The sequence below is a fragment of the Brienomyrus brachyistius genome, unplaced genomic scaffold, assembly GCF_023856365.1.
Source record: "Brienomyrus brachyistius isolate T26 unplaced genomic scaffold, BBRACH_0.4 scaffold35, whole genome shotgun sequence".
Classification (NCBI taxonomy): domain Eukaryota; kingdom Metazoa; phylum Chordata; class Actinopteri; order Osteoglossiformes; family Mormyridae; genus Brienomyrus; species Brienomyrus brachyistius.
In genome coordinates, this window is record NW_026042310.1 from 2,869,931 (window position 1) to 2,894,541 (window position 24,611).

At 46.3% G+C, this 24,611-nt stretch overlaps 1 protein-coding gene across 1 annotated transcript in view; it reads right to left on the reverse strand.

The window, feature by feature from the left end:
• Nucleotides 1-4,265: 4,265 nt before the first annotated feature.
• Nucleotides 4,266-24,611, reverse strand: part of LOC125721907 (neuronal migration protein doublecortin-like) — a 38,146-nt gene continuing 17,800 nt past the window's right edge. The window contains 5 exon segments of the mRNA XM_048998122.1: nt 4,266-5,609; nt 6,682-6,765; nt 6,767-6,780; nt 9,194-9,292; nt 12,416-12,518. Of these exon segments, the coding sequence (XP_048854079.1) occupies nt 5,553-5,609; nt 6,682-6,765; nt 6,767-6,780; nt 9,194-9,292; nt 12,416-12,518 (357 nt within the window). The 3' untranslated portion in view covers nt 4,266-5,552.

The following is a 24,611-nucleotide window of genomic DNA, read 5'->3' on the forward strand; positions in this document are numbered from 1 at the left end:
GGTTTTCAATGCAACTCCATAATTAGATTACTAATTAGAGGACTGATTGGCTGAAGAGTCCTTACACCTGGGTTTGAACAGCTGATTTAAAGGTTATCCCAAGAACCACATACACACCGGCCCTCTGCCCACCCGTGTCGTTTTTGTTATGGGTTCGGTGATATGAGTGTACAGAGGCTCCTCTACTCCCGAACTTTCAACTTACGAACGGTCAGACATACGAACGAAGAGGACTGTAACTCCAAATTGTGTTCGTTGGGCTCCCGTTTCCTGTCCGCAACATCAATTTTTTTTTTCTGCGGGCCAATCCTGCCTAGTATGACATCTGGCCGTTACTCGCGCCGCGCAGCAGCGTAACGTGCGTACTCCCAGCATCCTAGTTCTTTGTATTTGCGTATACCCTTAAAATGATGTTGAATAACGACTTACGAACGTTTCAAGCTACGAACGGCCGTTCGGAACGTATCTCGTTCGTAAGTAGAGGAGCGTCTGTACAGGGTAAAGGTCAGGGGGAGAAAAAAACAATAGAGGATTAAATACACGTGATTTAGTTATTTTAGTAACAGGCACTATATATATAACAATATACAACCATTAGTACCACTGATTACTTATTACGTATCACTTCTTATTTTTAGTTTTAATGAGTCTATGTAAAGCGTAGAAGATCGATGCACTTCCCCGGAAGTGTTATACAGCGCCTGTAGGGGGCTACGTAACATCACGTTTTTTTATCTGTTTTATTCATCTGCCGAGCCCTGTCAGGAAGGATGATTTTGGAGTGTTGAAATATACGAATTTATAACCCACTTAGTTAACTGGAAAGCAATTTAGGGGAACACTCCCTGGCTCCAAGGTACAACAGCGGAGTCGCATACGGTCTGCCTATGCAGTTCTTCACATCGCAGAGCACCCATGCATCCAGTTTTGTTGATTATACGATTACCGATTGATATATACTCACTATACAGCAGTAGATATAAAGGCAATGATTTAATTATATCTGTGGCAAATTAAAAATCTCCCGTATAATGCATTAAAAATATAGGCGTACGTAAAATTAGTCCATTATCATATAGATAGATCCTCAGATAAAAAATCGTAAACTATTGGGATTTAGTTGTCAAAATCAACGAAACTATCCACAGTTCTTGAGACCGGCGTCCAGATTTAGCAGTTCAATCTCCTTCCAGTAGAGGGCCCCATATGTTGTTTTTCATTTTGGCTTATGAACACAGAAACAGATTGCAATTAGAAACACGCAAGAACGAATGGCAACACAACAAGACAAACGAGTGGCTGAATTCGTAGGCAAATTTATTGGTTTCAATATTACAACACACCCTGCCAATGTACATTGAGATGAAAACAGATTTTGAATGATTTTGCATGGGCGACAGGTTAAAATATCCCTCTTCAGTTACTATCATGCAAAAAAAGACGTTTCAACACATTTTGTAATGCAGCATACTGTATTTTTCATAACACAGTCGGAACATTTTAGCATAACTTCCGCTTACAACAAAGAATTGGTTCTTCCTCTTACATACGTTAGCGCAAACTTTAGAAACATTCACAGAAAGACATTAATTGAAATACAGTCCCCACTTCCGGTTCTGGAGTACAAACGGTTGACTGTTTACAAATTGGCACTTGGTTAAAAAATAAAGGTTTCAAAACCGGATAGCTTCCGTAAAAAAGGCCAAAATGAACCCTGCAACTGTGACCATGCAGTCATGAGATGCAAATCTGCAACTGGACTGTTTCAAAGGTTTCATTCTTTAAAAAGAGAAACTAAGACGATCGTAAATCAATAAAAAGAATCAATTGTTTGCACACAACACATGTCTACTCTATAAAACCATCTACTTCCTAACTTACGGTACTTACTAACACTACATACCAGGATTATGCCTGCTTTAAAAAGTCAATAGTAAAAATGTGTATATACAAATTGAATGACAAAATGACGGTATGAAAAAATAGCATATGAATTTTTCACCACACAGAACAGGAGGAGCAGAAATACATTTTAAAGAGCTTCAGACACCCAATCCGACTTGTCTTGAAATGGCATACTCACGGCAAATATAAAACACAACCATCACCGACTACTGTGCCTTGAAATCACACAATTCCAAAACTGTCTTTGAGTTTGATATAAAAAACGCAGTTTTATAAAATTAAAAACCCGATGGAAAAAGTTTCGTACAAAATGTGCTCAAGCATTTGTCACATTGTTGAACGTTGCTAAATAACAAATGTGTATCAAAACGCCACTTGCGGGGATGTATAACGCCAATATACAATCTTTAAGTTGACAGTTAGGTGCTGATATTTCTCTTTGAAGCAAAAAGGAGCAGAGGAAATGTGGTCCTGGGTTACTGAAACAGCGTCCTGTTTTGTGCTTAATGTACTCATATTCCAGTAACAATACGAACTTTGGTATTAGATCCTAAACCTTTAAAGAGTGTGTTTAATATTCGGTGCGAGATTATAATTTCCTTAAATATCTCAACTATTTGTTGACCATTCTAAATCGATAAAAATTTAAATAGTAAAGCTGTTATTGAATAAGTGTATTTTTGGTCATTATAAATGACTATATATTGTTCCAGATATACTCTAGATCGCATAAATATTTTATAACAAAGAAGAAAAAGAAGGTTTCATTAACTACAATATCACCTATATTAGCCATCAGAAATAATTCGATAAAATGTTTCGGAACAGGACCTTATGGATGGCCAGTAAAAGGCAATTTTGGCCACCAGCTCGGGTTCCTCTTAAGTTTGACCGTCCTGTGTGTCTAACAGGGTAAAAATTCATATTCGCTGCTATTTTTTCCGCTTTCGCGATGAGATGCATGCAAAGGGGAAGGGGGGGGGGGTTGTCCCCCTCAGAATTTGGACCGTGGCGCATGAGCAATGCGGGTTATTTACAAGTGCACGTCACTACCCTGTTAAGAACGGTTTCGCTGGGTTTCTCAGCATGGCCCTGCAATCAGCGCGCGCGACCATGTCTCCACTCCCAAGATTCTATTTCCAGCCCTTGACCTGGGCTGTTTGTCTACCGTGGCCGGCACCTGGGAGTGCAGTAGTCAATGCTTCATCAGGTTTTACCAAAACAGACGCACAACTGGACGTCTACATTAACTAAGCACTACTAAGTCAAACCTCATAGTAAGAAAAAAATAATGAAATTTCACGGCTTAATGGACCGGAACATCATTAAATTGCTCGGGGGATTCCAATATACACATATGTATATAGCCATATAGACTAATACACAGATATGCAATGTTTGCAGTCCAAAGCAAGGTATTTTAGCCCCCATCGATTACTTAACATTTCTGAATTATCTAAACATTTGTTTGTTTGTTTTTTTTTTAGCATTTTTGTGCTCATTAACTTAAATGGCATTAAACAGAAAAGGCGACAGTTAAAATGACGTAGGTATTCTGCATTAGGGTTATATTGGAGAGAGATGCACATTAATACAATCTATTAAAATATTTGGCTTTTTTTGCCAAATAAAGACTGCTTGGCTTATATGATGATATAGTGTTCTCTTATGTCAGTTGCATTTTTTTTCATATTGGCTCAGATACCCTCAGTAAAGGTGAAACGTTGTTTAACCTTTAGAAGAATATTGAGCCGTGTTCATGCCAAAAATTATTTAAATTGATATAGCTGAGAAAGAGTATTCCTTAAAGGAATTGTCTTTCTTTTTCCGATAACTCATTTCCCCCTGCCTTATATACCTTTGATCAACAAAGGCCAACCTGGCAGTCACGTCAACGTGATTAATTCCCCGAGCCTTTCTGTTTATACTGGAAATCAGTGTTTGCCAATGACATGGATGTATGCGTTGCCATGGCGAGGATGAAATGCCTATGAGGTCATGGACAGAATAGCAATACGGGAGTTTTTTTCCCCTCTTTTGTTGGTTCGTTTCTAGAGATACGCTCTGCATATCCCCACGTGTCGTATGTTCTAAGAGCTAATCGGGATAGGTACCAGCGGTCCTTTAGTCTATTGCCATAGCAACTGCGTTTTTTTAAGGAGAGATGCAGTCTCCCCCCCACCCCCCCACCCCCCCGCCTTCAAAATAACAGCGAAACCCAAGGTCGCAGCTCGACCGTGGCCGATGAAGTGAAATGGGACTCATGACGTGAGCTTGCTGTAGTGAACATGGATATTGAAGGGCGGGCAGGGGGAGGGCGGGGCAGAGTTTAATAATTACCCCCCCCCCCCCCCAAAAAAAAAAAAAAAAACGGACATATGCTGCAAAGGACAGGGGGTTCACTTGACATTCAGCAGAATATGTACGCAGCAGAGGGAGTTATATACAGAATCGGGCACTGAACCAAGCAAAGAGGTGCCATGTCACAAGACGGCCGTGGGGGGAATCAACTTCGACACAAGGCAAGGATGACCGCAGTGCCGGACGTAAAAACACCAAGAAACTAGTCATCAGAAAAGAAGGCCTGACACGCCTGTTTATTACTTATCAAAAGACAAAACAAACATCGAAAAAAGGCACCACTATAGGTGAGGGGCCGCGTCGACAGCTCGGCCCATTCTAACCGGCGTTCGACGAAGGTCATGTGGTGGAGAGAGCTAGCGCGCTAATAACAACTACAGGTCAAAGGTACTTAAAAAAAGAATGCAAAAAAAAAAAAACAAGATTTCCAGAGACATTCGCTTCACGGAGCGTTTTGCACGTTAGACAGACCTCGGGGGTTGTTTATGTGGGATATAACGGGGATGCCAGGCGGGCTGCCACCGCACCGAGGAGTGCCTGTTTTTCCGTGCAAGCTAGGAAAGGGACGATGTGCTGATAAACGCCCGTATGGTACGTCTTCTTCCTCTCAAGTGGCAACACGTAAAGTTTTTTAATATACCTAGAACGTTCCAGAAGGGAGGTAACTTTGTGAAGAAAGAAATAAAATCAGCTATTAGCTTGAGGCTGATGGTGTCTTAGCACTTAGTGGACGTGTAGACAGCGACACCTTAAGCCAGCCCTGGGTAACTACATCCCCCCATAACCGAAGTAAGTTCACTATTAAAAAACTCCAGCTGTGACTCGCAAGATCCAGACCGAAACCAGGTTTATCTAATCATTCAGAAAATACATAAAAAAAAAAAGTTTTCCAGCAAAAGAACTGCAAAGACAAAAACGTGACCACTGTGTTTCAATATGTTTTGTTTTGAATCCACGCTGATGTTTTCAGCGTGCGGAACGAGCGGGGAGTCCCGCGTTAACGTCACCAGTGCATATGCCCGGCATACACACACGGTACAAAATAAAAACCGTGAGTCATAAAGGTAAAAAAAGGCTTTATGATGGATTTTTTTTTAAACAAAGAAAGAACATGCCAGTATTAACAGAGGCTAGGCAAGGATAGCGTTTATCGAGGGGTGGGGTTCAGGAGGTGAGTCATGGGGGTGTCGGGGAATCAGGAATGATGAGCACCAAAGATACCTCTGCGACTGGCGGGTCGTGTGTATTTGGGACAGGGGGGCGCGGGCGACCGCGGTAATACCAGATTACATAGAGTCTCCCAGGGAGTCGTCATCATCCAGGGAGAGGGGAAGGTACAATTCCTGTGACAGGGAGGAGAGAAGGAGAGCTGAGGTTATTCCTTACAGCATCTCTAGGGGGCGTTGTTTTTCCATCCCAGGATTAGAGTCAGTGGATTAGAAACCATCATTTAAATTTTAGCCATTAGCTGTTAAGACTGAAATTAAATGGTTTCAAATTAAATCAAATCAAAGTGTGTTTATCAAATGCACAACAATGATGCATGGAATTTCCATGGGTGCTTCATATAAAGAATAATTAAAAAATCAAGTAAAAATAATTAAAAATGATGAGGCTATTGAGTCGCCTGACTGACTGAGGGTAGATGATACAGCAGCATGCATAAGGGGGCTTATAATATACATTACACCCCTATTTATGTATGCATGCCCTCAGAGATTCTGATGCCTGCAGTCTGGGCTTCATCAACAGCCAGCTTGGGCCAAAGGCGGTTATTTCTGAGGGGGTGGGAATTCTGTGATCTGTCTCTTATCTGGCACTGTCATGGCTACAGGGAAGTCTGAGTTGTGACTGACATGCAAATGAGTCAGGATTCAAATGAATCAATACAGGAAACTCCCAAGAAGGAAAAAACAAACAAAAAGTGAACCAATGTGGGAAAAGAAGACAAAATCATATGAATGAGTTCAGGATTTAAACAGTTTAGAGATGAAAGAATCAGGTATATTTTAATAGTCTACCTACTGATCAGCATATGCATGTCGGTAATTTTCATTGTATGTTTTTAAATGCATCTTTTTTAAAAAAAAAGCACATTTTCTGATCAGTAGTTCATTAAGTTTCTAATTGCTTCATATATCTGTTTACCCATTAGGCAAGCTTGGATTGGATGTGAGGGGTAATCTCCCATTTATGCTGACCTGCAGAAACAGGGAGGGGACACGGCTAGCGAGGCTGCCCGATTCGGTTCGGGGGTGGGGGGGGTTGGGATGCCACGCTGACGCCAAAGAACAGAGCTCACAGGGGCTTGTGGTATAAGTGATGGCCACGGCAGTCGCTTTGTATGATTAAGGAGCATGCTGGGGAGAGCCCAACATTGTGCTAAGAAGGTGTGGAAGACAGAGAGGGAGGTACCTTGTGCTTGCGGAGGCTGCCAGGACTGGTTGGCGTGGAGATGGGAGACTGCTTGGAGATAGGGGTGGAAAGCTGGCTGCTGGAAACCCGTCCCATTGGCTGAGCAAGGAAATAGAGACAGGTGATTGGTTGAGACCGCCACATTCCGAGCTCTGGGCCCTCATCTTACATAGTTATTCCCCCTCTATTTGAAGGGCACTTAGAGGCAAACCCCCCCCCCCCTCCCCCCCAGCACTGACAGGTTGCTAGGATACTGACAGGAACTGTTTACATCCAAAAGTGGCGTGATTGTTGGTGCGCAGGCCTTCAAATGGTTCGTTGTAGTTTTCCTGAAGAGCTGTTCCAGGGGAATTTCCCAGCTCAGGCTGGGAGCGGAGGGGGTGCATCTCTGTAACCAGTCTTTTGAATAAAAGTTTCCCCAAAATCCTCCCCAAAGCGCTGGTAGGATTGGACGCATCCCTGATTTATTCACTTCCTGCGAACATACTTCGTTTTGTTTTCCTCTCCAAACTAACAATAAATAGAGAGAAATGCTTGGTCTACTGAAATTCAGAAAGAAATGCAGGGAGGACAGAATGGAAAGATGTTTAATTTAAACCGCACCACCAACATCTGCAGGGGAAGACACATTTTCACCTCTGGTCCCGGAAGGTCTGTAAATCCCTAACGAAACGCGTGGCTTGTCGTGTTTCACGTTTTCTGCCACCGGGAATGGTGCCAGTTTCAGCGACAGACACCCCCCAGCAGTGAGCTTGTCTGCATTCGTCCACTGGAGATTTTCCCAACTGGTGCACACTCCCTCCCACGCCTCCCCCCATGGAAAATCTCCACCATACACAAAAAAACAAAAGTCGACAAAAATAGGGGGAAAATAAAACTGGCAGAAAGAATGGAGAAACCAAAAAAAAAAAAACGTCACTCAACCGAACAGAAAACAAGGTTTATTCAACTTGAAAGAAAAGTCACGCAACAAAAAGGTGGATATTCATTCATGGGAAACAAAAAACTGGTTAAAATCATAGCATGCAGATTTCAATGCGGAAACGTATGTAAGTAAAGTGCAAACTCCGTGTGGTAGGAACGTCATTCAGCCATGCTACAGGGTCTTCACACCTACGTACAAATCCCAGCTCTCCCTCTTTTGTCCTGTACATCCGAGTCATTTTTTTTAACGAATTGAGGTCAATGTATTTCGTCTGTCAGCGGTGACCCTGACTGCCTCTTAGAAGCCTCTATTACCATGTTAAAAACGACATTTTCTCCAGCATTTAGAAAGCTTTTCATTATGCGCATTAGGGAATTTTTGATTAACCGAAATTCAATCATTACAAAAAATGTATTCTTGTTATTTAATCTTTTTATTATAGGGTATTTAGTTAACATAGTAGTGCTATTAATGAATTATAATGAGAATTAATAAACTGACTTCCTATTTCTCTTCTGAGCCCTGTCACATGATCTCTCTGTTAAGCCAGTCCTGTATCCCACAATCCTGTCTGTGTTTGTAGGCGGCCCTGTCATGTGACCTCGGTGATACCAGGGTACCTGTCTTTGCCAGCTTGAGCTGGACGGGGGGCCGATTCCGCAGCACTCTGCCACTGCCGGGTGCCTTGTTGGCCCGGGGGTGACGGCCTCACACTACAGATGTCACGTGACCTGGATGCTAAATGTCTGAGGCAGAGCCGAGATCTGGGTCCACGTGAGCGAAGATCGTTTCCCCCACTGGTGTGTGGACTCTCTCCAAACCATTTAAACATTTAGCAGATTTCACTCTGCCACCCAGTACAGTGGCAGCCGGGACACAAAGTGACCAAACAGGCCCAGGCGGGGGCACTTCCTGTCCTACACCCCCCTGTCCAGGCCTGGCACTCCATCCACACAAGAAAAACAGCCAAAGCAAAAGCATGGCTCTGTCAGACACGGTTTGTCTTTGTTTTACTTGGTACAAACCCAATGTCCTGAAAAAGTTCCGGGTCATTACTCCTGTTTCATCTGTTATGTACTTATTTATTTTGCTTAATTAATACACATTAATCTTGCCCGGCTGTATGACAGGCAAGAACCAGATTTGGCAGCTTCGTTCGCTTTTAGTCTATTTATTGGGCCTAAATACTACACGGTTTATGGTACTAATTTGGTACGGCACCAAGATGGCGCTGTATTTATCTGGCCCTGAGACAGCCTCCTACAAGGGTGGGAAATGGTGAACAAATGCTTTCAAAAGGAGCCATCATTAATTAAAATAAATCTAAGAGGAGGGAAGATTTCAAATGACGCACAGAGATGCAGATATAGATTAAAAAATCAAAATAAATCACAAAGGGGATATAAAGATTATCAAAGAATGTCCATTGGAGTCAAACCAAAGTCAGACAACAAGATGATCATCAAATATCCTATTGCACAGAAATTAGGGTGCATACGGACTAAGTTGGGGTGGGCAGAGTCGAAAGGGGGCGGGGGTCCCATCGGGGCTGTGTGTGGGGGGTAAGTCAGGGCAAGATGATCTCACTCGATTCAGTGGGCGACTTGCTGCGGCGGGCCGGTCCCGGACTCTTGGTGGAGTTCCGCTGGGCACCGCCTTTGGTGTTCCCCTTCATCACCCTGCACTCTGTGCACGCACACACGGAGACACACAGAGAGGACAGCGGTTAGCAGACATACACAGAAACACAGAGAGTGGTTAGTGCAACACATTCACAGAAGCACAGAGAGGTTAGCGGTTAGCGCACATGGACACACAGAGAGCACAGCGGTTAGCGGTTAGCACACATACAGACAGAAACAGAGAGAAGAGAAATTAAGTGGTTAGTGCATAAACACAGAGAGGAAGCATTTATCGGTTAGCACTCACAGAGAATAATATAGAGAGGAGAGCGGTTAGCAGTTAGCATGCACACACCAGAAACAAACAAAAGGAAGATCGGTAGTGGTTAGCGACAGGTAATCCAACCAGACGGCTCAGGCGACCGAGGTTAATTAAGCTATGAGCTCAGCTGGACAGAACCCAGAGCTGCAATTTGGAAACCGCCTTTACAGAATTTATTTTGTTACTGTGTTTAATTATTCCGGCCTGTGATTCCACGTTTGGCCCCCGATGAGGTAATCTCCTGTCAACACAATGTTTGGTAGGCTGCCTGCTGTCTGGTGCCCCATCTTGGCAGCAGCCCATGCATGTCTCATAGGCGGGTTGCTAGCAACTCCTGATAAATGCCTTTAAAAAAAAGGGTGTCTGGGGAGTGGCGCCCTCTGGTGGAGAAACACATCTTCCATTTTGCTGCTGAGACAACTCCCAATCACAATCCATGGATGGTGTGAATCCCAAGCATGACACATAAGCTCCTACTCTTAAAGGAGGCCTCGTTTTCCGCCCCTCAGCCATACAACGAGGTCCGTCCATTAACGCGTAAGAGCCCCCCAGGGAGGAAGTTAGGCAGCAAGTCCCCAAAGAACCGGCAAGCCGGAGAGACGTCAAACACACCGACATTAACAGGCACAATGAGCCGTTGAGGCAGCGACGGGAAACCTCAGATTAAATCAGCATACGGACCCACAGTGATGTCATGCTCCATAACCGGATTAATCCGACTGCTGTCCTTTCTGAAAGGTCACAGCGAAAAAGTTAAACGCGGGTGACGGTTAATAGCAATACGAGGATAACTATCAGCGTGAAACGTCATTAAGGATCACATGCTCCAGTCTGACGGCATCGACGACCACACTGACAACTGAAGGTGTTTCTGTTGGATGGTCGATTAATAAAATGCGTCATTGACTCTATGCAGCGCTTACAGCGTTCAACAGAAAACCGGGCTGTTTTCCAAAGTACAAAGAGTGTGATCTTGTGAAGCCCATTGTTTGTGGGTATAATTTTTCACCGGCTACAAGGCACCAGGTTTGTAATTCTGGGTCCTTTAAATCGCCAGGATGCACCGTCCTAGATTCCACTGGTTTATCGTTAGTTCCCAGAGATGTCAGTCCTTATCCATTGTGTCACTTAAAGCTCCAGTCAGACAGGTCATCTCCTCACCCTCTGACCCCCCCCCCCCCCCCCCTTCACAGGGTTACTCGTTTACATGGGATACGATTCCGGCTGACCTGGCTTATTACGGTTGTGAACCACCTGCTCCCCAGGCAGACCAGGATTTTATTACAGTAGAACTGGCATTGAACAATATTGACCATATTGTTTAATTAATCTGTCACATGCTCTGCACAGTACAGGAGTCACAGAGTCCCTGGGGAGCTGGGACCCCCGACCCCAAGGGAACTGGCTCCGGGGCCCTGAATAGGTGTAACATCCAGTAAGGATATTGGCTCCTAAAATGAATACAGGGTACCCAAAGGGATATGCAGCGGGGGTGTTTACCAGCCAATCAAATTATGAATTTGCATGGGACCTCTAAGGTTGGGCGCCCCCTGTTGGCTGCAAACAACCACCATACTAAATGTTAAATAAACAAGTTCCTTATTTAAGAGCTGTTACAGCAGCATGTTCTGCTAGCCACCTAGCTAGATGCAATTTTCTGAGTCTGCTCCCTATTTATGTGATTTTTGGGGCACAGAAGTGACAGAAACAACAAAAATTTGACCGTCCCCCCCTAGAAGCAGCCAATTTATTCAGCTGTCAGTTCAGTGTAGCACAGCCATGTACTCAGGTCCGAGTCTTAAACCTGTCACTATGGCAATTAATGAGTCCACCCTCTTTCCCTCCAGCTACCCCCACTCCACAATCCCTGCCAGCCCAAACAGCTTCCATCACACCCACCAGGCTGTCCAGCCAATTTTTTTTGTCACACATCAAACTATCTGTGTTACACAGAACCACTCAAGATTGTATGAGACACACAGACACACACTCACACATACACAGACGTTTGCAGTTACATGTTTGTGGGGACTCTCCATTCATTTCTATGGGGAAGATTCCAATCCCAACATGGCGACCTTAACCCCTACCCAGCCCTAACCTTAACCATAAGTAACTAATCAAAATGAGATTTTTAGCATTTTTACTTCTTTGATTGCATTTGCGGACACCTGAAAAATTGTCCCCACAACGTCAAGATAACAGGTTTTTAATCACATTGCGGGGGGACATTTGGTCCCTGCAAAGTAATATAAACATAATCCACACACACACACACACACACACACACACACACACACACACACACAATCAACCCTGGTCATCTTACCAGATAAACACACAGCAACCTTACACTCAGCAATGGACAGAATTCAATTTCTGGGGGGAGCAAATGTCCAATTACTTTTTAAGTGATCTACATAAAATATGTTTCCTAAAGATGCAAACCTTCCGAGGCAAAAGTCATTAACATAATAAAATCTCAAACTGATTAAATTGTTTAAAGAAATGTATATATTAAACCTGACAGTTTTGAGCAGGGGTGCTGCTTGACATTCTGGGCCCCCGTGAAAGCATATTATACTGGGCCCCCCAGCCCAGACCAATCCAATTATGTACCATAATTATCCTAATTTTCTCCTCCTTGGTTTCTCCCCTGGTTCAGAGCACATAACCAGAAAAAAAAATTAACACTTGTAGTGGGACATACCAGTGTCTTATTACTGGTCCACACTGTGTGAATGTGAAGCTAATGAACCGTTACCATAAATTTTCAGTCACAGTGAGCAGCCAGGGACACGGGTGCTGATCGTACACCGGAGCTGAGTGTAAACAAACGGGCGCCAGTGACACCACACCCCTCACCGTTCTCGTCCAGCGAAAAGTCATCCTGGGCGTAGCGGAACTTCTCCGGGCCGCAGGCGATGAAGACGTCGTCGTCTCCGAAGAAGTCCTGCAGGCAGGTGACCTGGCGAGCGGGAGAGGCGAAGCCGTCGTCAACACGCGCATCTTTAGCGCTAATCTGGTCGTCGAAACTCTTTCAGATTGGCAGACAGACATGAGGACGTTGAGGCATAAAGCACGGGGTTACGCCATTCTGTGTAAATATCATGCCACAGGCGTAAATACCAGTGATCAGCCCGCACAAAGGGGTTTTAGACTAAATGTGGGTACACACCAAGCCATGGCAAAGAAAACGTAAGTGCCACCTGAAACCCACAACCGATGTTGACCTTCCGTCATGTTTCACATGACGATTGTGAAAATTTGCACTGGAACACACTAGCATGACTAGAGGTGATCGTTGACATACAACCCAGTCAGAGAACTCAGTTTCACCAACTAGCTTTGGTGTCGATACGGACATACTATTCCGGCCAAGACAGTGTCAACTGTGACCAACCGCTTCCCCGCAGGCGGTCACAGACTCGCGTCAACAGCTTGACAGTCCTCAAGAGCGAAAAATTGCCTTGACGCGTTCCAGGATTAACTGTAATTTGAAGGAACAAAGGCGGGAGTCCTGAAAAGCCTTTGACACAATCAAATTCTCTCTGCCCCAGGTTACAGCCCCAGAGTGGGCATCAACACAGCCATTGGCACAAGAGGCATGAGGGTAACAAACGGAACCGAGTTCAGGCCCCGCACTGCAGTGTAGCTATACACAATGCTACTAGATTTCATTGACCCAACTGCAGATATAAGGAATCCAGAGCATCAAAGTTTCACAAGTAAATCAGATATTTACTTGTGGATATCAACCCAGACCCAAACATTATCCAGAGGACTAACCCCAACTCATACATTAACAAGATGATTAACCCTAACATTATCCAGATGACCAACCCCGTCCCAGACATTATCCGGATAGATTAATCCAACCCAAAAATTACTCAGATGACTAAACCTAATATTACTGAAATGACTAACCCAAGCATTATCCAGATGACCAACCCTGTCCCAGATATTTGTGACTGCAGCAGGCAGCTTGCTCAGAGACTCCTGTCACTCCACGAGTCACAGGGGGGGGAATGGGTGTGGGGTGGTTTCAGGGCGGGGCCACTGACCCTTATCTGACAGCTCCCATACCAGTATTTAATGCAGGGGCAGGAGTGAAATAATAATTACCCCCCCTCCCCATCCTAGCCGAGGCGACAGACAAACATATCAAGATGTGCCAGTACAAAGAGACTCCCATCCGCATTAAAAATCCATTTACATAAAGGCGGCCCTTACCCGTTCAGCCATTAGCTTAACAATGGGGCGTTTGTCCCCTTGTACAAAAAATGTTTTTGTAAGCTCAAGGATGCTCATGTCCTTAAGGACGGTTAACAGCACGTACTGGGGGTGACGTCCATTTTAGCGCTGTACTTCTGGAAACGAATGCTCCGATTGCTTAAGTGGGATTGACTGTGTAATACGTTGGCGTGTTTAGATCTGAAAGATTAAACGCCACACACACCGAGAAGGAGAAAACGCAGTGATGACGAGAACACAGCAGACAGTGTCACGGCGGATGACGGAGACGACCAACGGCCCCCCTCCAGTGTAGTACCGAGCTTCTACCAACCCCACAAAACTGAGTTGTTTTATTGCCGTGGAAACGTGCAGTAATGTCCATCTGCTGTTCTGCGCGTGTGTGGAATCATAGTTGACACCGACAAGGAGACAAAGACCCCCCCCCCCCCCCCCCCCCCGGGGGGAATAAATATTCATTGATTCATTTTAGTGCCAGAAAATAATATATAAAAACAAAACATCATGGACCGGAGCAGTTAGTGTTGACAAATCTCGCCCACGGCCCCACCACACACAAGATGGGGTCCAGATTTGGGCTGGGAAAAAAAATGCAGACCCGAACTTCACAATGCTGAGGTGAACAGCACGTCCTGGTCTTCAGGAGAAAGTACGCTATGCCACACACAGTGATTCGGATAGATGGCTTTGCTGAGTCGGGGCTGGAAGTCGCCCCAGAGTGGCTCGGATACCAGCCCCTCCCAGAATCAGAGATTTTGCTGCTTTTGCTCTCCTTCCATATCTGCAGCCCCTGGGGTTAGTCGTATCATCCTGGAGCATTTCAGGGACGTAGCAGCACAGCTGGGAGTAACTAAAACCATGATTTTATGCAATTCCGCAAGTCGTTGCCGTGCTGATCTTCATGGTGCATCTTAGAGAACTGAAGGGTTGATGGTAATGGGTGTGTTTTGGGTGGGTGAAGATTCTCTTTGCCTTACCAAACACAGTCATGCACCAGGTAATGATGTTTTAGTCAACGACAGACAGCATATAAGACAGCAGTCCCCTAATATTATAACGGGGCTGAAGAATGCGTATCGCCTAGCGACGTTGTAGCCGTCGTAACGTTGTAGCGTAACGCGTTACTCGCGTTTGTGGTGATGCTGGTGGAAACAAACTTACGGCACTTCAAACTGATAACAAACACACGTTACCGATAAACTGTATATATAAATATGTATTATACTGTATGTTTTATCATCATTTTAGAGTGTATTCTACCTGCTTATAATTTTGTGCACCTTCTTCAGTAATTTTTGTTTTCTCGTAGTACATTTGAATTACGCTAAGACCCAGGGGTTCATTAGATTTTACACTTTATGCCGTGGAAATGCTGCTCTATACCTTGGCAATGGCGCTGAATGCTTCGAAAGCACTCAGTTAACCCAGCAAAGCTTCTGGAAACTTCTTCCCAATGGCAACTGAGTGAACAGGAGGCGTTTAGCACACGCCTCTCCAGTGTCCCGGGGCTCGCCCTGGGGTTCGGCCCGAGGCTGGTAAGCGGCAAAACCAGACGCGATTGCTCCTTGCCCGGGACTTAATCCCATCCCCGCTAAGCCCATCGATGCGATTTCATTTTTTGGGGGGGGGGGGGGTTGCTGCTCTGCCCCAGACTGTTTATCTTCCTGCTGTACGTTTGGAGCACCAATGGAAGGTCAACATGAAACCTGGGAACAGGGGGACTCGCGTTGTTAAATTGTTTTTAAATGGCCGTGATGCTATTAAGCCGAGCATGAGCGCTGTATTAAAACGCGGCTTTCCTGGCATTCCTATTGTGTGTAATCCTCACATTAGCCTCCATAATCACCCCCCAAGCCAGTACCAAAAAAAGGATGTTTGCGACTAATCTCATTACAGTATGACCTGCTGAATCCCACTCAGGCAGCTGCGTTCACATAGTCCGGCGGGGGGTGGGGGGGTGGGGGTTGACTGTAGCCTCTCCCCCCCCCGACCAACTGTGCCCTGCTGTGGAGCTCCAACAGAGGCACAGTGCTCCCAAGCGTAGATGGACCAGGTAGGCAGGACAGTTAGGATTTCTTTCACAATCAATCATCTACACAGTGAAGGCAGTTATAGGGGACTGTATGAAAAGGAGTCCAGTGAGAGACATGCACTATCCTGTGGTCATGTGACCTTATCTTCAGCTGCCCTGGATGTAAAGGCTCTAGTCCATGTGCTTGAACGGCTGCTAATCGGTACCAAACCTGAAGGACCTCCGTAGGGCCCGGCGTGACACGGATGTTTCTGCAGCCAGTGGGCGGTTGCCCTGTCACAGGGTCTGTTAAACAGTTTCCAAGAAATCTTAACAAAGAGACCACGTGAATATGCAAGGAGCGTCAAGACAGCTGGACCACCCCTGGAGTAACCTAGCAACAGCATCCGTGCTGTGAATGCAAGGGTCAGACCTTAGCAAGATGCTTAGGCTCTTCCACAGCCTTTTCAGGCACAGATGGATGTGGTTCTCTAAAGGCTTAGAAAACCTGGGCGTTTCATTCATTCTTAACATTCATTCTTAAGTCATGAGGTTTCATTTTGAAGATAAAACTACATCATATAAATGTCTTCTAGGGACAGACTTCATAATTAACAAAACCCGCATCTACCAGTGCATAGCACGACGACGCAGGGGGCACACAAAATCTTCAAGTTCTGCTTCACGAGACAATCCCTTATTCGAACACCAAACTGCACATCGGACCCCTCCAGAACAGCCACACACTGCAAGTGCCGAGTGGGCAGAAGGTTTATGTAATGCGAGCACCATAATGAGAGGCTCATTCCGACGCCATACTCCAGCGATTCTCAATCCATGGGTAGTGACTCACGATCCTATACTGATCCACGATCAGATTTCCCAGCCCCAATCCTAAAATTAACCTATATAAACGGGTCTTGGATCTACGAATGCTTAGTGCAAAACTAGTGAACACTCAACCAATCCAAGAAGCCAAAACTACAGATGTTTAATTTAAAATTCACTGGCACATCCAATCAGATTTGTGCGATTGATCATAGTGTTCATTTAGACCTATACTTGATATAGGGTCACGAGTGGCATGGTAAGGATTGGGTCATGGTGCAAACAAGGCTGAGAAACATACCCTTGTGTATTTAAGGGGCCCCGTGTTTCACCAACAGCACCCCCTACTGGCCAGGAAGGGAAGCACACTGATCCAGCTCCTTCCCTCTCTGTTGACAAGCCGCATCTTGATTACGCTAATGAATTCCTCCCCTGAAAAGTCCTCTAATTGCCCTGCTTAAAAAGAAGAAACGGAGAGACATGGATATTAATGAGCTCAGGGCCACGGCGATGCCGCCTGCTGGCAAGAGAGTCAGGCAGCAAGGGGAGACGCTGACAGGCACCAGGGTCTGTGCCGTTTATTCATTTGCCTCCCAGATTCGCCCCGGAATAAATATGCACTTTAAGGAGATAATTGAGACACCTGGAGAGAGCATGATGGATTCACACTCACGCTCATTTAGCTGCTTTTAGGGTTAATTTAAAATGCTGCGATGCGACAAAGTAAAAAGGACTCCTGAGATGTTACTGGGGTGACACATTCAGGACACAGGAGATCCAGCTGCAACACCAATGGGTTTTACATTTATTACCAAATTTATGCAAATTCTATTAAAGAAATTAATACTGTGAGGCACATCCTGGAGGGGAGAGAACAGATACACGAGACATGGAGATGGGTTTGAAACAACAGGAGAGAAGCCCTTTGTCACCAGCAGGGGGCGCCTTGTTATGGTTTCAACCATCAGGTGCTCGTGGAACTTTTTTGGGGTCATGGAGGGGGGGCTTTCATAGAATGGTAAAAGGGAACAGGTGACATGACTGCATGTGCTCATCACCTGATTTTGCCCCACCCCTCAGTTAACCCACGCCTCCCAATCAAAATACGACCAATCAGCTGCAAGTATCCAAGGGTCCATGTAGCTGTAAAGCAGTTGAACAGTTAACATCACAAGAGAGTCCAAACAATGGTTTCGTATTGCATTGTTGAACGGGAATCTTGAAACTGATTTCAGAGGCGCAGAGTCTGGGTGGCTACGGAGCATTTTCATTGGCCATGAGGGCAGGCGATTCTAAACCAACGGACTGAGGAATATGGATGGCAGATTTGCCTCTTTTCCTTCCCAGAACCACTCCAGAGAGCCTTTTACCTCGCAGGGGCAACCGCACGCCTGTGATGCGGTTTCCAGGGAAACGCCACACGCCAGATGGAATTAGGAGGACCGTTTTTCAGCAGTGGCTGTGGGTAACAATGCCGAACGTAGCGCCTGCGCCTCGTCCCCTCGGGTGGCTGCAGGGAGCGGCTCGCCGTGCTTTGGGAGCCGGCGAGTCGGGGTTTAATTTCACACCCGCCGCACTGCGGCCGCGGGGAAATGGCGGCACTGAACACGGCAGGGAATGCGGAAAAAAGTGCACGATTCGCTGTCTAAACAGACCACAAGACGCACAGGGCTGATGGCTAGTGCTTCTATGGTTTAACATTAAACAAATACACATACACGCACCTGCACATTCATTTCCATGGGCAAAACCCAAGAATGACAAGCCAGCCCTAACCTTAACCATAAGTAACCAAACAAAATGAGTCTTTTGGCATTTTTGTTTTTTGATTGCAGTCACAGATTTTTATAAGATTGAATTTCCTCTTGTGGGGACTGAAAAAATGGTCACAACATCAAAATAACATCTGGTCCCCACAACATAATGTATCTCTCTCTCTCTCTCTCTCTCTCACACACACACACACACACACCTCACTAAATTACTAATACAGGACACCCTCAGATTTTGGGCTACTAGCACAATTACTGGGGCAGAACGGGGATCGCAGAAGCTTTTTTAACCTTAAGCCCAAGGTTGATGTACATAAAACTGACAAATCTACATGACAAAGAAGAGCAGGGCCGCAAGAGGGAGCTATCTCTCTCCTGATTGGCTCCTGGCCATATGACGCCTGCCAACCAATCGCTGGGAAAATAAGTCGCATGGAAAACATTTAAGTAACAAGGGGTGGGTGTAATGGCTCCCCGATGGGTAGTAGCTGTTGTGCGTTGAGCGAAGGAGGGTCTCAGTAGCAGCTGGCGAAGTGGCCATTAGGGTGGGGTCACCGGGGACCCAGACGGGCGTCTGGCGGATCGCAGGTGACTTTGGTTCCGCCTCTTTTGGGAATTTCTCAGTTATTTTTCCACAGAGGCATTTTAGGCTTCAAGGAAAACCTCTTAATCCTTAGAGTGTAAGGAATCAGCAAATTTAGCATAGTCTCTGAGGAGCCTCGGGACGGGGTGGTGTTGGGGGGGGGGGCGAGGTGAGAGCATGTCACGTCTAGCGAGTGAGGTGAATCGCAGCCAAAGTCTCAACTCGGCGTCAGGAAGGGAAAGTCTGCTGTTAATATGCCTTTTTTAAATCGCTCTGGTGGAACATTTGGGCTAAATTCAGGTGCTGCGCAGATGGGGCCCCCCTACAGGGATTTGGAAAAATGATCTGCTCCTGTTTAAAAAATAAATAAGCAAAAAACCCACAAGACATGAATGGCCATCGGAAAAGGGGAGACAAGTCAAACACAGATGCAGCTGTCCTGATCACACGGTCATGATCACATGACCATAAGGACACGGTGGTCAAATATGGACAAGGTCTTTAAGGGGTTTCACGTGCTGCGGGCCAAAACAATGCAGGTCATCAGCAATATTTGAAAAAGTTACTTAGCGGCACCACGGTCTTCCTGTTTGTGTCACTATTTTGCTCTTCTGTACAGTGCCCTGTACTGCCTGGTATAAATCAGGGGCATGAAGTATGAAGCTTGAAAACCCACAACCAGTCTGACTGTTGGAAGCTGTCAATCACCCCTTAGGCCGTTTCCTATTGATTACTTAATCGGACCTATGGGGTTAGAGCAGGAAGTGACAGTGGCCAGTGAAACACCACAAGCTGAAAGCCTTATTTGTTCAATCGCTAATAAAGATTGCTGCGTTATTCTAAGTCTGTGCGTCCACTGCACCCTGGTGCAATTACACAGTGCAGTTGCCTGGTTTATCTCGTCCATGTGCATGAATTAACCACCCAAGCTGTGATCAAAGGCTACTGTACAATCTATCTCCATTATTGCACTAAGCCCTGGAATGGTATCATATTATTGACTTGCATGACTTTAACCATTTCTTCTCATAAACGTGAAGCAAATTAAACTCACCCACCCCCTACTTCTCCCTTGGAAAAACTGATCGTCAATTTCCTGCCCCCAACCTCATTCTCCTCGCTTATTTCGGAAACCGCTTTTCAGTGCTTATCTATTCCTGACAAACGGACGTCAGGTTATTTTGACATCATGACATGGTGTTTTCGCTACCATTCCCTGTCACGGGAGCGGATTCTGTCACCAGGCTCCCGTGCCCCCCCCAGTGAAAACCTGGAAAACTACAGAAACCCAGCGGGAGGCTTATCCGCATGGCGGCAGCATGACGAATTCAGGAACAAATTAACCGATTACATAACATAATCAGCCACTGTAATAATAACAACCATGGCATGCCTATTAAAAAGTTTATTAATAATAAAAACAGTATGCCCTAAGGTGAGTTTATTAAATCTGCTGCATTTTCCCCTACAGCAGACAAACCCAACAGTAAAGAGACAACACAGATTTCACCACTCCTCCATGCTGCTGCATCCAGGTAACTTCACCAGAAATCAAGCCGTCAGAAGACAAAACCCCCGTGTCTCTGCTTAAAGGATACTTTCACTTTTTGTAATGACACAAACAAACCCGCCGTGAAATTGTGGTTGAGATTACGGTCATCGCCACTCTGATTAAGCCAAGGTGATGCAAAGGGCTTGTTCGCCGGGCTGAAGGAGAAATCTTGGGTCTTCAAAGGAGGGATTATGCGGCTTTAAGGTCATCGCCACAAGAAGTATCTTTGGTTTCCGTTTCCATTCTTAAAACTTTTGAAATCCGAAGCTCCCGCTGCAGAGATAAGCCTCGAGGGACAAGCCGCGATGGAGACACACAGATGGTACAATAAAAACATTTGCCTTTGTAACTCTGTTCACCTCCACTGTCGGCATCGTCACCGGCTGGGATTAAAAGCCGTGCAAATATGGCGGATAATGGCCAGATGTAGGACGACTCACTGGGCCAGGTGAAGGTGCTTGTTCCTGTAGCAGGGGGGGGACACTCGGCTTACAAAAGGGGGGCTGTTGTTGGCGTATTCAGCTGTTGTTGGCGTAGATGAACTCAAAAAGGAACACAAGACATAATACTTGGGGGGGGGGGGGGTTGATTCACAGGGGGGTGTTGACTCAAGGACAGAGAGGTGAGCGAGGACGACACATGAAAACAGCGGGTCGGAAACCAACGCCCTACAGGCAGAAAGGCCTGGAGAGGAAGGGTTCAGCTCATCCGGAACGCCACGGAAGCCTTGCAACATCACGCTGTTTGCTTTAGCCTCTTTGTACCGGGACAGCTCTCTGAAGGTCTTTCATCCCGTGCTTTTCTGCTCGGGTATTTTCTTCCGAAAGGGCACCTCGTTGGGCGGCATGGTCGCGCTATAAACATGCAACAGCCGTGACATCCTACCGGTTAAAGAGGCCTTTGAAACACATTGTCTGCACTTCTCAGAGGGACAGAGGAAGGACTAGGTGTCAGCTTTCAATCCCCCTTTAATCTCCCATTATATTCTTTTAAATTGGCCGGGAGTGATGATGTTAGCGGAGGTTAGGGGGTGGGGCAAGACCACTGATGGGTCGGGGGGTTGAGGTGTTTAGCAGAGGTCAGCACCAAGGACAGCACATGCAGACACATAACCTCCTCCCCTCCCCCAACCACCTTGGACTGCACTTTTCCATTGCCATGACTACAGGCTCCACCCCATCTATCACCTGGATGCTAAAACACTCCGATAAGATGTTTCTCAGCAAAATACAGAACTGAAAAAGATCTACAGTACCTTTTGAAGACTAATTCAGAAGCCACTAAGACATCTTATGTTATTTCCTCTTTCTTTACATCCTCACATCCATTCCACATAACCAATTAATGTTCTGCTTTAATATGTTAACAAAAAAAAACACATTCGAAAGGGTCCCTTGTATGTCCAGCTGAGTCCCTGAAGGCTTCGGATCTGGCCTAGTAAAAATCCAAACAATCATCAGCAAAGATTCTAATTCTGGGAGTTCCAGAACAAAAACAGCTCTGCTGGGTTATCTGGGTAAGACCGCCATCGGCTGTATGAATGATGAGAGCTTTATCAGCTGAGATTCGTAAAGCCTCCCTGTGTTAAAAGCTTCGACTATAGGGTTAGTGGGGTGTTGGTGGGGGCCTTTGTTCATATCATCCTCAAACCAGGAACCCTGTACAGCCTGGAGAGGCAGCAAGGCCAGCTGCTGTCCCTTGTTCATGTGACCTGGAGACCCCAGGGGGGGGGGTTATGCTGTCCCCTCCCGCTATCCCCACAGAATCAGCTGACTCACATTAATCTGATTGATTGCTTTCTGACATCGCCACATCGCCTTCCAAATTTGCTGCGAGTCTCACGGGAAGATGGGGTGGAACGAGACCCCCCCCCTCCCCCAGAAATAATCATATTCAGCTTATTTCTCACTTTAGCAGCTGACCTCTGCCCCCCGGGATGTACCTCATCTTCGTCACGCCCACCTAATAATGTGCAGCTATGGGTAGGGTCAGACCGGGATGCCGGTTTACCAGCAGGTCCCTGGGAGCCCGCTAACAGAGCCGCCATTGCAGGGAGGTACCCTTGGAGGAAATGCTAGAGGCACAGCATTCAAGGAATGGACTCTAGTTGCCGTGGACCCTGTTGCCATGGCGATCCCTCCTCCACATACCACCCCCCCCCCCCCCAAAACAAAAAAGGTTTAACTGATGGGTGGTTATACATGCAGCACAAAAAAAGGTTGCAATAAAACAGTTTTAATCTCCTTTCGTCTAAAATTAAGTACGCGGCACCAGCCATTACCATTTATTAACATTTAGCTTTGAAGTGCAGCCCTTTATATGGCAGTATAGTTATTCTACGCATTATTTAATCTTTAATCGGTGTTACTGTCATCCATAAGAAACAAGCTAATAGAATATATATATATAGAAATGTAGAAATGCAATTATGCTGATTCCCCCCCCCCCCCCCAAAAAAAAAAATACAAAAAAAGTAAAATTATTTGATACATAAACTGCACAGGATAGGTGAGCAGTAATGTAAGGTTCTGGCCAGCCCATCTGGAGAAGGTAGCCGGCAGGTTCCTCTCAGGCTCTCCTTATACTCCAATGTTCTTCTCGGTGTCGGAGAGAGAAGGGGGAGACAAAATGGCTGCCACAGAGAGGGTCCCCCACCCCCCCATCGCGCGCACGTGTCCGGCGAACCGCACAGGGTCGGGCTCCGATTACCCCCCCCCCCCGGCTTGAGGCGGGGACAGCTGGCTGCAGGTGTGTTTCGGGAAACCGGGAACGCCGGGAACGCCTGTCTGCCGCTCCGCATCGCCCGAGCTCACTGGCGCTTAATGGGAAACCTGGAATCTGAGTTGCACACCCGCCGCCACTGTCAGACACAAAGTGGGACTGGCAGCGCATGCGGGGGCCGCGTGCAGAGGCACGCGAGAACCCAAAAGAGCACAGAGTCAGCTTTAGTAGCCAGCTGGGCTTCTTATAACAGTGACACCATTTTCATTTGCATTTTACATTCGATTCGATCATTCACTGTTTTAGTCGGCCAGCGATGCTTGTTATCGCTGATTTGGAGTATCGCTAAAAATTATGCCGCTAGACAAGCGGCCTCCCACACACACAGGCGGGGCCTGTCAGACACTCACAGAGTCATAGACGACACACAGACAGAGATGAAGATGAACGGCAGACACAGTGTCTCTCCCGAAGAAGCACGCACTGGGACGTGCCACCGAACAGACCGGTCCATCCCTGCCTCTTTGTGCTGCGGAAGCGGTCGCCTAGCAACCGCTCACACCAGCTGCCTTAGCGGGATGGGAAGTGAACGTGCCGCAAGATTGGGGTGGAGAGGCAGAGCCCCACTTTGCCACAGGAAATGCACCGGCACCAGTACCGGCTGGGGACCTCAACCTGAAATGCGACCGCATTAAATCGCCATTATAAATAATAAATGCACAAGTCTTTCTGAAGCATTGCATTCGGTAAAGAATGCAGGACACCAAAAATGACAAAAGTCATCCATCACCCACACACCCATCTTCAATCCCAATGTATTACCATATACTAGGGAGCATTCTGAAGTGACGAACGGTCTGAGATCCGCTGTGATCTGAAGGAAAACACACAAACCCACAACCCTACTGGCCTCGGCCTCCCTCGAGTCACCCTGACACTCTAACCCTTTAAGTACACGCCACTTTCCCTTCAGCACCAACACTAAGGCAGCGAGACCTCAGACCGCCAAACACGAAGCAGAACATGGGTTTGAACACAGAACCCACCGGCATCTGTGGCTCCAGCAGCGACGTTCTTAAAATGGGTCGCTGTTGTACGACACTTATACTCGTGGGGCTTGCAGGTTCTCCCCGTGTTCTCCAGGTTTCCTCGAAAGACATATGGATGGATCAATGGTCATTTCCAGATTGCCTATAGCGTACGACTAAGCGTGTGTCTGCCTTGTGATGGACTGGCATCTAATCCAGGATAAACCCAGTCCCTGGGCTCTGTGCTGCCTGCCAAGTGTTCGGAAGATGGATGGATGGATGGATGGATGGAGGCACACGCAGAGGTTATTT